This window comes from Babylonia areolata, chromosome 26 (assembly GCF_041734735.1).
Source record: "Babylonia areolata isolate BAREFJ2019XMU chromosome 26, ASM4173473v1, whole genome shotgun sequence".
NCBI classification, from domain to species: domain Eukaryota; kingdom Metazoa; phylum Mollusca; class Gastropoda; order Neogastropoda; family Buccinidae; genus Babylonia; species Babylonia areolata.
In genome coordinates this window covers 29,883,264-29,897,658 of record NC_134901.1, presented here as the reverse complement: position 1 = coordinate 29,897,658, position 14,395 = coordinate 29,883,264, and the positions used below count along the sequence as shown (strand labels likewise).

General features: G+C 38.6%; 2 protein-coding genes across 3 annotated transcripts in view; one reads left to right on the top strand and one right to left on the bottom strand.

Moving 5' to 3' along the window:
• The window catches only part of LOC143300687 (N-terminal EF-hand calcium-binding protein 1-like), a 28,879-nt gene extending 25,457 nt beyond the window's left edge, over nucleotides 1-3,422 (top strand). For both annotated transcript variants that reach the window (XM_076614535.1, XM_076614536.1), the window contains one exon: nucleotides 1,781-3,422. In XM_076614535.1, coding sequence (XP_076470650.1) covers nucleotides 1,781-1,806 — 26 coding nt within the window. In that variant the 3' untranslated portion in view covers nucleotides 1,807-3,422. The remainder of the gene's footprint in view (nucleotides 1-1,780) is intronic.
• Nucleotides 3,423-7,721: 4,299 nt separating this feature from the next.
• Nucleotides 7,722-14,395, bottom strand: part of LOC143300688 (repressor of RNA polymerase III transcription MAF1 homolog) — a 47,107-nt gene continuing 40,433 nt past the window's right edge. Inside the window, exon 7 of the mRNA XM_076614537.1 lies at nucleotides 7,722-14,318. Within this exon, the coding sequence (XP_076470652.1) occupies nucleotides 14,300-14,318 (19 nt within the window). The 3' untranslated portion in view covers nucleotides 7,722-14,299. The remainder of the gene's footprint in view (nucleotides 14,319-14,395) is intronic.

Here is a 14,395-nt window from a genome sequence, read left to right as displayed (position 1 = left end):
TGTCCTGATAACAGCTGTTTAGTGATGTGTGTGTGTCCTGATAACAGCTGTTTTGTGATGGGTGTCTGTCCTGATAACAGCTGTTTTGTGATGGGTGTCTGTCCTGATAACAGCTGTTTTGTGATGTGTGTCTGTCCTGATAACAGCTGTTTTATGATGGGTGTCTGTCCTGATAACAGCTGTTTTGTTATGTGTCTGTCCTGATAACAGCTGTTTTGTGATGGGTGTCTGTCCTGATAACAGCTGTTTTATGATGGGTGTGTGTCCTGATAACAGCTGTTTTGTGATGTGTGTCTATCCTTTTAACATATCTGTTATGATGTGTGTCCTGATAGCAGCTGTTTTGTGATGGGTGTGTGTCCTGATAACAGCTGTTTTGTGATGGGTGTCTGTCCTGATAACAGCTGTTTTGTGATGGGTGTCTGTCCTGATAACAGCTGTTTTATGATGTGTGTGTGTCCTGATAACAGCTGTTTTGTGATGTGTCTGTCCTGATAACAGCTGTTTTGTGATGGGTGTCTGTCCTGATAACAGCTGTTTTATGGTGTGTCTGTCCTGATAACAGCTGTTTTATGATGGGTGTCTGTCCTGATAACAGCTGTTTTATGATGTGTGTGTGTGTGTGTCCTGATAACAGCTGTTTTATGATGGGTGTGTGTCCTGATAACAGCTGTTTTGTGATGGGTGTCTGTCCTGATAACAGCTGTTTTGTGATGGGTGTCTGTCCTGATAACAGCTGTTTTATGATGGGTGTCTGTCCTGATAACAGCTGTTTTGTGATGGGTGTCTGTCCTGATAACAGCTGTTTTATGATGTGTGTGTGTGTGTCCTGATAACAGCTGTTTTATGATGTGTATCTGTCCTGATAACAGCTGTTTTGTGATGTGTCTGTCCTGATAACAGCTGTTTTATGATGGGTGTCTGTCCTGATAACAGCTGTTTTATGATGTGTGTGTGTGTCCTGATAACAGCTGTTTTATGATGGGTGTCTGTCCTGATAACAGCTGTTTTATGATGTGTGTGTGTGTCCTGATAACAGCTGTTTTATGATGGGTGTCTGTCCTGATAACAGCTATTTTATTATGTGTGTGTGTCCTGATAACAGCTGTTTTATGATGTGTGTGTGTCCTGATAACAGCTGTTTTGTGATGTGTGTGTGTCCTGATAACAGCTGTTTTATGATGTGTGTGTGTGTGTGTGTCCTGATAACAGCTGTTTTATGATGTGTGTGTGTGTGTGTGTCCTGATAACAGCTGTTTTATGATGTGTGTGTGTGTGTGTCCTGATAACAGCTGTTTTATGATGTGTGTGTGTCCTGATAACAACTGTTTTATGATGTGTCTGTCCTGATAACAGCTGTTTTATGATGTGTGTGTTTCCTGATAACAGCTGTTTTATGATGTGTGTGTGTGTCCTGATAACAGCTGTTTTATGATGTGTGTCTGTCCTGATAACAGCTGTTTTATTATGTGTCTGTCCTGATAACAGCTGTTTTATGATGTGTCTGTCCTGATAACAGCTGTTTTATGATGTGTGTGTGTGTCCTGATAACAGCTGTTTTATGATGTGTCTGTCCTGATAACAGCTGTTTTATTATGTGTGTGTGTGTGTCCTGATAACAGCTGTTTTATGATGTGTCTGTCCTGATAACAGCTGTTTTATGATGTGTGTGTGTCCTGATAACAGCTGTTTTGTGATGTGTGTGTGTGTGTCCTGATAACAGCTGTTTTGTGATGTGTATCTGTCCTGATAACAGCTGTTTTATTATATCTGTCTTCAGCCTCTTGGTGGACCTGGAACATGTGAAGAGCAAGTGTGTGACCACAGTTCATCGACATGAAGCACCAAACTATGCGTACCATCCATTACCTAGCCCCTTGTTATAAAACACACACACACACACACACACACACACACACACATACAAACACACAGAGTGCTCTCCGACATGGAGAACCAAACCAAACATCCCATCTACTGCCCAGCCACTTCACACACACACACACACACACACACACACACACACACACAGAGTACTCTCTGACATGGAGAACCAAACCAAACATCCCATCCACTGCCCAGCCACTTCACACACACACACACACACACACACACAGAGTACTCTCTGACATGGAGAACCAAACCAAACATCCCATCCACTGCCCAGCCACTTCACACACACACACACACACACACACACACACAGAGAGAGAGAGAGAGAGGCTCAACTCATTCATCCCTCAGAAACTGTTTATTTTCTCTTTATATAATAACTCAGCTACTTTCATCTCTGATTTGTGGAATGTCTGCTGTTGTGCAAATTCCAGACTTGTGGAGTCCAAAACAACTGTAAAAATGACTTTGACTGGCACATAATGGGCTTCAGCGGAACTGTAGAAATGAATTTGACTAGCACATAATGGACTTCAGAAGAATTGTAAAGATGAATTTGACTAGCACACAACAGAAGAACTGTAGAAATGAATTTGACTAGCACACAGCAGACTTCAAGAGAATTGTAAAACATAACTTGACAAGCACATAATGGAGCTCATACTGGAGTTCATATGAACTGTAACATGTACTTAACCAGCTCATACTGGAGTTCAAATGAACAATAAAATAAGCACTAAGTTGCTCATAATGGGGTTGAAATCACTGTACAAAGTGCACAAAATCAGCTCATTATGCTAATGAACTGTTGTTAACTGTACACGTAACTCGCTCATAATGCTCGCTCATATATTAAGAGCGCAGATAGGTTGTGTTGATTACTATAATTGGGACAGTTCAGCTTAAAAATCTTTGTTAGTGGTTACCCAGCTCATAATGCTCTTTATATTCTTTCATTGAGATGTTAGATGCTTTAAGTGTTGATAATTTTGGTTACTTTTAGGTAATTTTTCCATAATTAAAATTCATGGTTACAGCTGATGATGTAACTGTTATATTTGATAGTTACTTGTTGATTATTTGGGTTACTTTTAGATCATTTGCCCATGACTGTGATTTATGGGTAAAGTTGATAATGGAACTGTTAATTATGTTGGATAGTTTGAAAGCAGTCTGTCATAACCAGCTTGACAAGTTGATCCAGAAGGAGTAAGCTGAAAAGAATTGTATTGATTGTCCTGACATACACACTGCTGATGTAGACATCCAGTCAAAGTAATCAAGTTGACATTTGAATGTTGAAAGGAGAGAACGGTTGGGGTAGGGAGTTGTAGTGATCTGTATGGTGAGTTGGTGGAAACAGGATAGATTGGTGGTGGATTCAAAGATGGATTTATGAAATGAATAGAAGTACAATTAAATTAAATGATTTTTTAATGAACTTTGTAAAGGGGAAGTCATTCATTGAACAAGGGAAACAACTGATACTTTTTTTAAGGAAGAAAGTGTATATAAAGATTTTTTTAAAACACCAGGCTTTATTTACTCACAACACTAAGTCATGAGTTACAAAACTACTCCTAATGGATATCATGCTAGTCAGGCTGCATTTACTCACAACACAAAATCATGCGTTACAAAGCTACTCCTAATCAATATCATCTTTAATAATGGTCATACATGCATTTTTTTCTCTTTTTTTTATTTTATTTTTTAATTTTTATAGAGAAGTGTGCCTTTACACAATGTATCATCCTTTGTAAAAATCATTCTCCTGTTGGTTGTTGACGTAGCAATCTCAGTGCTCACATACCCCCCCCCTCCCCCCCCCCCCCCCCCCCCCCGCTCCCCCCCCACTTGACACTCATGCCTTCAGTGTTGTCAGTTTGTTTCTTAGTGCTGCTTGTATTTCTTGAAAAAAAAAAGCACACACAGCTGCATTTCAAACTTGCCACACTGTAAAGGTCTTGCTTGACTTGTGGATCCAAATGTGTGTACTGTAAAGTTCAGTGTTTGAGGTATGGTCATGTTGGAACAGTTGATCATGGTTCAGTGTTTGAGGTATGGTCATGTTGGAACAGTTGATCATGGTTCAGTGTTTGAGGTATGGTCATGTTGGAACACTTATCATGGTTCAATGTTTGAGGTATGGTCATGTTGGAACACTTATAATGATTCAGTGTTTGAGGTATGGTCATGTTGGAACACTTATCATGGTTCAGTGTTTGAGGTATGGTCATGTTGGAACAGTTGATCATGGTTCAGTGTTTGAGGTATGGTCATGTTGGAACACTTATCATGGTTCAGTGTTTGAGGTATGGTCATGTTGGAACACTTATCATGGTTCAGTGTTTGAGGTATGTTCATGTTGGAACACTTATCATGGTTCAGTCCTCAGTGCAGTGGCACATATCTGTTCAAATTTTGGTTGCACAAGTACACTTCTTGTTAAATTCTTGACATGACTGACCTTTTTTACTCATAATTTGGGAATTCTTTGCATGTTTAGTTTGTGTTTAGTGTTGTTGTTTTTTCCAAGAGGAATACATTTTCCTGATAAAAGAAACATTGTTCAGCTTTGTCCAAAGACACAATCTGAACACTTGGCTTGTCTGAAGTACTTCAAACCTACAGAGGCTTTTTGTTGTTGTTTTTCCTGTCAGTGTGGAAGTGTTCAAATGAGCCAGCTGATGTTTTGGTGTCGTTGTAGGATTTTTTATTCCATTGTAGACACCAGACAATAACAAAAAATATTGAAGGAACAAAATGTCCAATTTTATTCATTCAAAACCATATGGAATTTTACTCTTTTTTTAATAGTATGCTGCTTGGAGTCTTATCATTTGTATACGTTGAAAAAGAAAGAAAGAGGACTAGATTTGTTTATTCAAAACCATGATAGGGAATTTTACATGCTTGTATAATTTCTGCTTTGAGTTTTAACATTTGTTTTCAATTTGGCATGTTGATGAAGGGGAGTAAGGGATGTGTAACTCTCTCACAACTTGTCACCTGTACATACGTGGTTCATTGTATGTAATTAAGCTCACTTGTATCTTTTCTCAGGATTGTTTTTCAGGGGGTGTGCTTGTTTGAGTTCATCCCATAGGCAGCTTCTTTAGGTGGTTTGAGTCTCAAAGACAGCATCTGTAGATTTCATGTCTCAGTTTATTTCAGCTTGTAACATACGTATAATTAGAAACACCAAATATTGCTTTAATTACACATACTTAACCGTGACCCACTATTGCAGACTCCGGCAGGGGTCTGACATTCCTGCCTATTGTTTCATTTTGTATGCTTATATCAAAATATAAAGCTGAGATACTCAAGATATGCTTTTGAACCAAAGCAGTATATGTATCCATATGTCTGTTAAGTTGAGTGATATGTTTGTATTATTATCCTTGTTTGGTTAAATATACTTACCATGTGAAAACCTTTGTTGCATAGTTGAATGTTTATGGTGCTAACATCTTCGCATGGTTCAAATGGTTTTTGTTTTCAGCTTATTGGCAACAAATGTGATTTCCCACATAAGTGAAGGATGTATCTTTCTACTGCAGTTAGATTTGTTTATATTTTTTCTTGATTCTTGGTAAATTGTTTAGTATTATAACGTAAGTAGAATCTTGTATACACTTTTTGTCTCCAATTCCTGGAAGGCATTGTCAGACCTGTGCAAGACCCTCTCTTCATGATTTTGGTGTTGTTTTTCCCCTCAGGTTCATCGAATCATGACTGTGTATCTGTGGTTATGTGTTTGAATGTCACTTATCTGACCTCAGCTAAAAAATGTTTGTCCCGTAAACTTCAGCCTGTGGATCGTAGCTGATAAATAGCCGTCGTGACTATTACTTTCTTCATTGGCAATCTCCCAGACTGTCTGATTTTTGTCATAACAATCACACCAAATTGAATTAGGTTGAAGTTGGAAACAGGACCAGTAGTTTTCCTCCAGTATGAACTGTCCTTTGGATGGATGAGACGATAAACCATGGTCCTGTGTGCAGCTTACACTGAGAAAGCATTAAACAATGCAGGGCAGTGAAATGGTTGTCCCTGGAGAAAAAAACCTACTTTGATAGGAAACCAATACACAAACATTTAAGAATGCACAGAATGAAAGGGTTGTCCCAGGAGAAAAACCCTCTTTGGTAGGAAAACAAATGCAGATTGGGAAAAGAAAAGAGAGCGTGGTTGCAGTGTAAAACAGTGAAGGCCAGTGTATGTCTTTACATAAAATGGTAGGGGACTAATCTGGCTTGACTTTGTTATTTTGTTATTCACTTATTGATCATCATGTAATCTCAACATTTCATTGTGGTGAATGTTCTTTTGTAGTTTGTAGACCATATCTATTGCCGCAAGTTTTTACTTCAAACTGGAATTAAGATGTGTATTGTGAGATTCATGAAGCATACTGATATTCAGGTGTAGATTTTTCTTTTTTAGCTCTTCTTGTTAAAAAAATATTTTGTTGTTTTTCTTCCAATAAACATAAATGTGCAAACCCATCAGTAGTCTTTTAACAGTATCGTTCAACAGTATATACAGATAGATAGATAGGTCGATATTGATATTGATAGATAAATAGATAGATGTATAGATAGATAAACAGATGATCAGCAAACAAGAAACAAGTTTGAGCCACAAGTATGGATATATTGAGGAGTTACAGGCTTTCAAAAAAGGCTGAAATTGAAGGCTGTTTAAAGTGAACATCCCTGAAAGTAAAAAAATTCCAATGTGCTGAAGGGGATCTGGTGCTTTCTTTCTTTCTGCAGTTTTCACTTTTAAATCTATGAGCAGGCTTTGTAGACCTGTGTATGAGGGCTTTTACACAACAGTGAAGGCAGAAGACTGTGTAAATGTGCTTTCTGGGGTGTGCATGCTGGGTATGTTGTGATTCCAGTATCCACACAACACTGACATGATTCAATCTGTTGAACAGAATTTGGCCGGAGATGTTCTGTCCTTGTGCAATGCACCATTTTCAAGTGTTTCACACAAAGCATGTTCTCTTCTATAAGTAAATGTTATATGTAAAACCTATATCCTTTCACACAAAAAACAACCAAAACACACACACACACACACAAAAAATGTGGAATAACACATCCACAGGTTTATCAGCCATCCAACACATACTGCAATCCATGTTCATTCAAAAATAACACAACAGGTTTTATTGGCTGTGAAAATAACTAATATTCACCATTTTTAGGGAGAAACTATTCTGTGTGAAATATTCTTATTAACTGAATAAACACCCATTATTTTGCATATAGACAATACTTCTTTTTTTTTAAAAGCTAAAACAAACTGATAGTAACACAAAACATGAGGCTAAAAGTGTGCAACTAATATAACATCAAAACAAGATCCAATCATAAGATGGGTGTCCAGGAAAGCAACAAGAGTTACAAGCATCCAATAAATCAGAATGTGACCAATGTCTCCAACAGCAACAACTCCAATCATATGAAAAACAAAATTCCAATTATTCTCTTCCCACTACAGACTGAAAATGAAATGTGAATGCATAAACAGAACAAAGCAGGACTGAAACTAGAAGCAACATCTTCTCAAACCAGATGAAAAAACATCCAAGTTCAGAATAATTCATTGAAAACAAACTGCTTTAAGTGATCTTCGATGAATGACTGTTCCCACCAACAGCCATTGTTATCCAATTACATGTCATGTATTTTATTTTTAATCATTTTCCTTTTTGCTGTCGTAAGCACTCAAGTTTTTTCAGGCCCCTTGAAACAAATGTGTGTGGTATTTGGCTGTTAAAAGATTTTTTTTTTTTTTTTTTATTAAAAAAAAAGAAGTGACTTGATGAGACTCAGGCCAAAACTAGCAACAGATACCAGCTCCTGATCATATTTGTTGATCCACAATTCACCAGCAACCTTATCATAATACGATCAGATTTGTTGACCACCTACTAGTCACTGCCACCCTTATCGTCATACAACACAACTCCACATGCACTGTCAGCATGTGATCAAGCGACTGTTCATAGCTGTGCAACTTTCCATGAAAAATAAACTGCATAACATTAAAAAGTAACAGCCTGTCTCCACATCTTTCCATGGAAAATAAACTTGTATAACACTAAGAAGTGAAAGCCTGTCTCCACTACTTTCCATGGAAAATAAACTGCATAATACTAAGAAGTAAAGACTTTCTCCATAACTTTCCATGGAAAATAAACTGCATAACAGTAAGAAGTAACAGACTGTCTCCACAACTTTCCATGGAAAATAAACCCTGCCTAACATCAAGAGGTAACAGACTGTATCCACAACTTTCCATGGAAAATAAACTCTGCCTAACACGAAGAAGTAACAGACTGTATCCACAACTTTTCATGGAAAATAACTCTGCCTAACACGAAGAAGTAAAGCTGTATCCGCAACTTTCCATGGAAAATAAACTCTGCATTAACTTACAGCCTGTCTGGCTGTCCTATGAGAGCATATTTACAGCAAACCTAACAGAAGAGAGAGAGAAAAAAAGAAGAAAAAAACCCAAACAAACAAAAATTGAAGGAGAATGTCAAATACCAAACAAGCTAAGCTGCTGCCTTGATGACACTGATGATGATCAAATACAAGGGCATATATCATCTATCTCGTATCATGTAAATTAGCCACCACAAAATAAGTTTTCTTCTAAAAAGACATTTTACAAATTCAGTGATTAATTTCATGTGTTTTCCTGCATGCTCAGCTGACAAACTGTTCACAGTTTGTTCTGCAATGACTCCGTATTTCCCCGTCATCTGTTGCTCTAATCCCTAAGCAATAAATTAGAGATACATCAGTCAGCAAGAGGATAGGCACTGTCATCAGTGCCCAAGTTTTTTTCTGCCAGGACTTCAGTCATTTGATGGCTTCAACTTATCTGTGGGTGTCGTCGTAAACAAAAGTCCTTTCAGTCCTGATACCATTGGCAGGGCTACAAGGACTCTGTTAACTAAAATCTTTTCAGTCCTGATACAGTTGGCAGGGCTACAAACAGTTGGAATATGCATTCGTTTAAGAATCAGTCCTTCACAAGATCATACTATATGCATTCCTTTAAGAATCAACCCTTCACAGGACCAATCAGTCATGTGTTCAAAAAACAAATTACAATATTGGAAACAAGACACAAGAAAAACAACAGTTGCACTGATAATAAAACAAAAATTGTAATTGCATGCTCGCAAACAACTTCAGTGCAGCGTGTGCACTTAACACCTTCCACATAAAAACATCCATTATCCTTCATTTCCACAGAAGAATTCTGAAATTCAAATATTCTTGAGTTTTCAGAAACTCCCCATTTTGATTTGTTCAACTTGGTACAAAATTCAATGCTGATTTTAGTCCACCAAATGCTTCCTTCCAAGCACCAACTGTATCTCACACAGGACTTCTGACAACTGTTCTCAACCATGAGAAAAGGGCAGGGTTTTGTCTGTATTTGTTCTTTCTGCCACTCAACACAACACCTTCCACTGACACAATTTACTGCAGATGGAATCTCCCAGGGCTGTGTCACATGACACACTTCACTGCAAACAGAATCCCCCAGAACTGCCTCATCAGTGATCTCTGCAATGCTGAGTTAGCTCAGCGTACATAGTTTCAGTCTATGAAACTGGCATACACTTGGGACAATTTGAACACAAAGCAAACTTAGCACTGCGAAGGTCGCTCATGCAAACCTGTCCTGGCACCAACTTCATGTCACAGTATTTACACAAGGGGAGGAACTGTATGTCACAGTATTTACACAAGGGGAGGAACTGTGTCAGTCTCTACACAAGGGGAGGAACTGCACACACTGACAAACTAAATGTACAGAAAACCAAATCAAGTCCTGTTGCTAAGCACAGCACCTAGCTGAGAAAGACCTTGTAACTAAGCAAACAGCTGCAACACAAACCACGCACTGACAGCTCCAGCAACACAAACCAAGCAGTGACAGCTCCAGCAACACAAACCAAGCACTGACAGCTCCAGCAACACAAACCGAGCACTGACAGCTCCAGCAACACAAACCGAGCACTGACAGCTCCAGCAACACAAACCAAGCACTGACAGCTCCAGCAACACAAACCGAGCACTGACAGCTCCAGCAACACAAACCAAGCAGTTTCTCCCTCACTGACGCAGAGCTTCAGCAAGACAAACAAAGAGCATGCCACGGGAGAGAGGGAGAGGGGAGTTTGAATTCTAGTTCTTGTTGCTGATAGTCCAGCCGACTGCACAGGGTCATATCAGGACTGTCAAACCATACAAATGCTCAACCGCGTCAACACAAAACTGGGGGAGAAGGGAGACTAACCAGTCTAACAGAATGAAAAAGTCAAGCCACAAAAACTGCTGAGAGCTGAGAAAGGAGCACACAGGATATCATTTTCCACTTTACAGATTATCTGCAAAAATATACATGCAATCACTCCAGCTGTACAGATTATTTCCAAAAGCAAACTAGCAACAACAACAAAGCAAAACCAACAAAGTATAAATTATGAAATATTCATTAATGCATACATATATTTTCCTTGCTGTTGCGTGTCCTAAAATGTAAACATTTTGGCTAAAAAAAAAATTTAAAGCATTTAAGAGTGATACAAATAAGCGTAGTTCAACACAATGTAAAGACACAAACTGAATGGTGATGAAGTGAGGAAGTAAATGAACCAACACAAAATAAACAAAAAACAAACCAAAAAAATCAAGCTTTAAGGACCGAAAGCATAGCAGGAAACTCTGTGGTGTGTGTTGTGTTGTGTGTATGCACATGGGTGATCCAAGTGACAGGTCAATCACATCACAACAAAACAAAGACAAAATAACTGCTCTGGGAAATTAATTACAAAGCCACAACTCACTTCCATCAAAACATACTGTGTCTGTAAACTGAAGAACCACCTCTGTGACGTAGTTACATTCCTAATTGTGTCCTATCATTTCAGATATGATTACATTATTCCATGCATGTTGTTCAACATCAGATGACATCAGTGTCATGACTGGTTAGTGGCTAACTAGACACAATGTGTCTGATGTTATTCCCTACATGCCTTGTTCATTGTTCATTGTCAACGAGGACGTCAGTATCACTACTGGTTGGTGGCTGACTAGATACAATGTGTCTGGTGTTATTCCCGACATGTTGTTCATTGTTTATCGTCAACAAGGACGTCAGTATCATTACTGGTTGGTGGTTAACTAGACAGGGTTCCCAGGTGGTGGGCATGAAGCCAAAAAAGGACCTTTAAAGGACTTTATAAGGACCTCAAATCAGTTTAAAAGGACCTTTGCCGACATGACTTTACAGTACACCCCAATCTATTTGACATGCAGAACAGCAGACACTTACCTCTCATAAACGGAAGAACAGCTAACCCCATTTGACTGTCGTATTTAGTCTTTGCAATTCATGTCACTACAGGCTAGGCCTAAGCAAAGCAGCAGCAGCAGGCGTGACTCACAGCCACTGTACCACGCTTCGCGTCTGCCAGCGAGCAGAAAGCGCACTACTGTTAGGGCCTAGGCCTATAGGCTGTATCCTCCTACAGTAAGTACTGAGTTTCAGACGATCGCGTCGGCATCTTTCAACGCGCTTTGCAACTTGCGGTTTTGGTGTCGAAGGTGTTTCAGTTTCGTTCTCAAGTCTCTTTCTCTTCATAAAACAGGACTTAACAGTACCTTTCAAAAATTAAAAGGACCTCCTGATGAGTTAAAAGGACCAACTTGCTGAATCAAAGCACTTAAAAGGCCTTTTGACCAAAATCCAATTCCTAAGGACTTAAAAGGACTTGAAAGGACCCTACGAACCTTGCTAGATACAATGTGATGTTATTCCCTACACATTGTTCATCGTTTATTGTCAAGGACGTCAGTATCATTACTGGTTGGTGGTTAACTAGATACAATGTGATGTTATTCCCTACACATTGTTCATCGTTTATCGTCAAGGACGTCAGTATCATTACTGGTTGGTGGTTAACTAGATACAATGTGATGTTATTCCCGACATGTTGTTCATTGTTCATTGTTTATCGTCAACAAGGACGTCAGTATCACTACTGGTTGGTGGTTAACTAGATACAATGTGATGTTATTCCCTACATGTTGTTCATTGTTTATCGTCAACAAGGACGTCAGTATCACTACTGGTTGGTGGCTAACTAGATACAATGTGTCTGATGTTATTCCCGACATGTTGTTCATTGTTTATCGTCAACAAGGACATCAGTATCACTACTGGTTGGTGGTTAACAAGATACACTGTGATGTTATTCCCTACACATTGTTCATCGTTTATCGTCAAGGACGTCAGTATCATTACTGGTTGGTGGTTAACTAGATACAATGTGATGTTATTCCCTACACATTGTTCATTGTTTATCGTCAAGGACGTCAGTATCATTACTGGTTGGTGGTTAACTAGATACAATGTGATGTTATTCCCTACACATTGTTCATTGTTCATCGTTTATCGTCAAGGACGTCAGTATCATTACTGGTTGGTGGTTAACTAGATACAATGTGATGTTATTCCTGACATGTTGTTCATTGTTCATTGTTTATCATCAACAAGGACGTCAGTATCACTACTGGTTGGTGGTTAACTAGATACAATGTGTCTGATATTATTCCCTACATGCTGTTCATTGTTTATCGTTTATCATCAACAAGGATGTCATTATCATTACTGGTTGGTGGTAAACTAGATACAATGTTTCTGATGTTATTCCCTACATGTTGTTCATTGTTCATCGCTTATCGTCAACAAGGATGTCAGTATCACTACTGGCTGGTGGTTGACTAGACACAATGTGTCTGAACATGATTATCAGTTCGCCTGATTCCTGCACAGATTCTTGTAACTAACAGAAGTACAAGAGTGAAGAGGAATCTTTCATGAGAGGCTGAAAAAAAAAGAGGACAAGTTAAGTGGAGTGAAGCAGAACATGATGCAGAGCCAGAAAGAAGGCCAGAAGGCTGAATGTGGATACCAGCATGTGGCTGACCACAGCCATGATCTCTTCACTGCCAAGCAGAGCTCAGGGCCTCCAGCGGTGAGCACTATTGTTCCTGACCAAATTCTGTGTGGAACTAAATCACCCCACTAACCACACAAACACACTGACAGAATGAAGACAGTGGGGGGAGGAAAAAAACAACTGCTGTGCTCACCCCAGAGCAACTTGAATTGAATGTAGTGAAATATATCATTACTGGAAAGTGATAAACAGGATTCAGTGTGGATCAAATTCTGTGACAGGATTCTTACAACACAGTTTAGTGCGCTTCTATTCTATTGATTTTTTGGGGGGTCTACTTTCTTACAACACAGTTTAGTGCGCTTCTATTCTATTGATTTTTTGGGGGGTCTACTTTCTGCTTCAAAGACAACCTGACAGTGCTTCCTTCACATCTCTCTCCATTTCTGGAGCACAATTGTCTGGCAAAGTGTGTTTCTGCTAATGGGAGGACAGTTCCCCTTTTCAGAAAACACTGTGTAAAATGCAATGTTGTAGATGTCCTGTTCTTGATATAATCGCGTGTGTACATGAGGGAGAGAGAAAGTGTGTGTGTGTGTGTGTGTGTGTGTGTGTGCATGTGAATATGCACAAGTGTGCATGTATATTTGCATATATTCATGCAAAGTGGCCTTTACTGTTTTAGCTTAGGCATGGCACAAAACCAACATCAACCACAAAGAACTTTCATCTGTGATTATTGTTGACATTTTCATGCAGTTCCATAAAATAAAAAATATTCACTCTCACTTGAGCGAGAGATATTTAACTAAAACTAATCATACCATTGTACATGTTCAAAAAGCCATCTGCAACTTTTTCAGGGCTGTGCACACTAAAATGGCAATAAAACAAATGTAAACAATATTTTTCAAGGAACTCATCAGACTTCACTGCTTGTGACTGCAATGACAGTGTGTATACGTCATCTTGAGTTATATCTGGATACATTCAATAAATATGCAGAACAAAACAAAATCGATGAACATCACTACACTTCTTAGTAAATAGATATATTTATTCACCTCATACATATATAAAAAGCACAAAAAAAACCAAAAAAAAAACAGTTAATAAATATGAAACCAAACAAAACAAAAAACTTGGTACACACAAGTTTCCTGAAAATAACAAACACACACACACACATACACACACAAACCAACATGAGAAGTGACCAATTTAAGTCAAGCAAAAGTATGAACAATAATGATTTACAATGAAATACTGAGAAGAGTACACAAAAGTGCTTGACACTGTATACAACCAGGTGCGTCAAGACCGACTGATAACAGTATTTCAGCTGCCGCTGGGTTAAAAGAAGTGCAAATCCAGGGAAGGCACTTCTTACAGATCGTCATCATACCTGCAACAACACAAGAAAGGTCAGGACTTTTACTTTATTTAAGACTATGATAGTAGTAACATTAAAGGTATTTATAT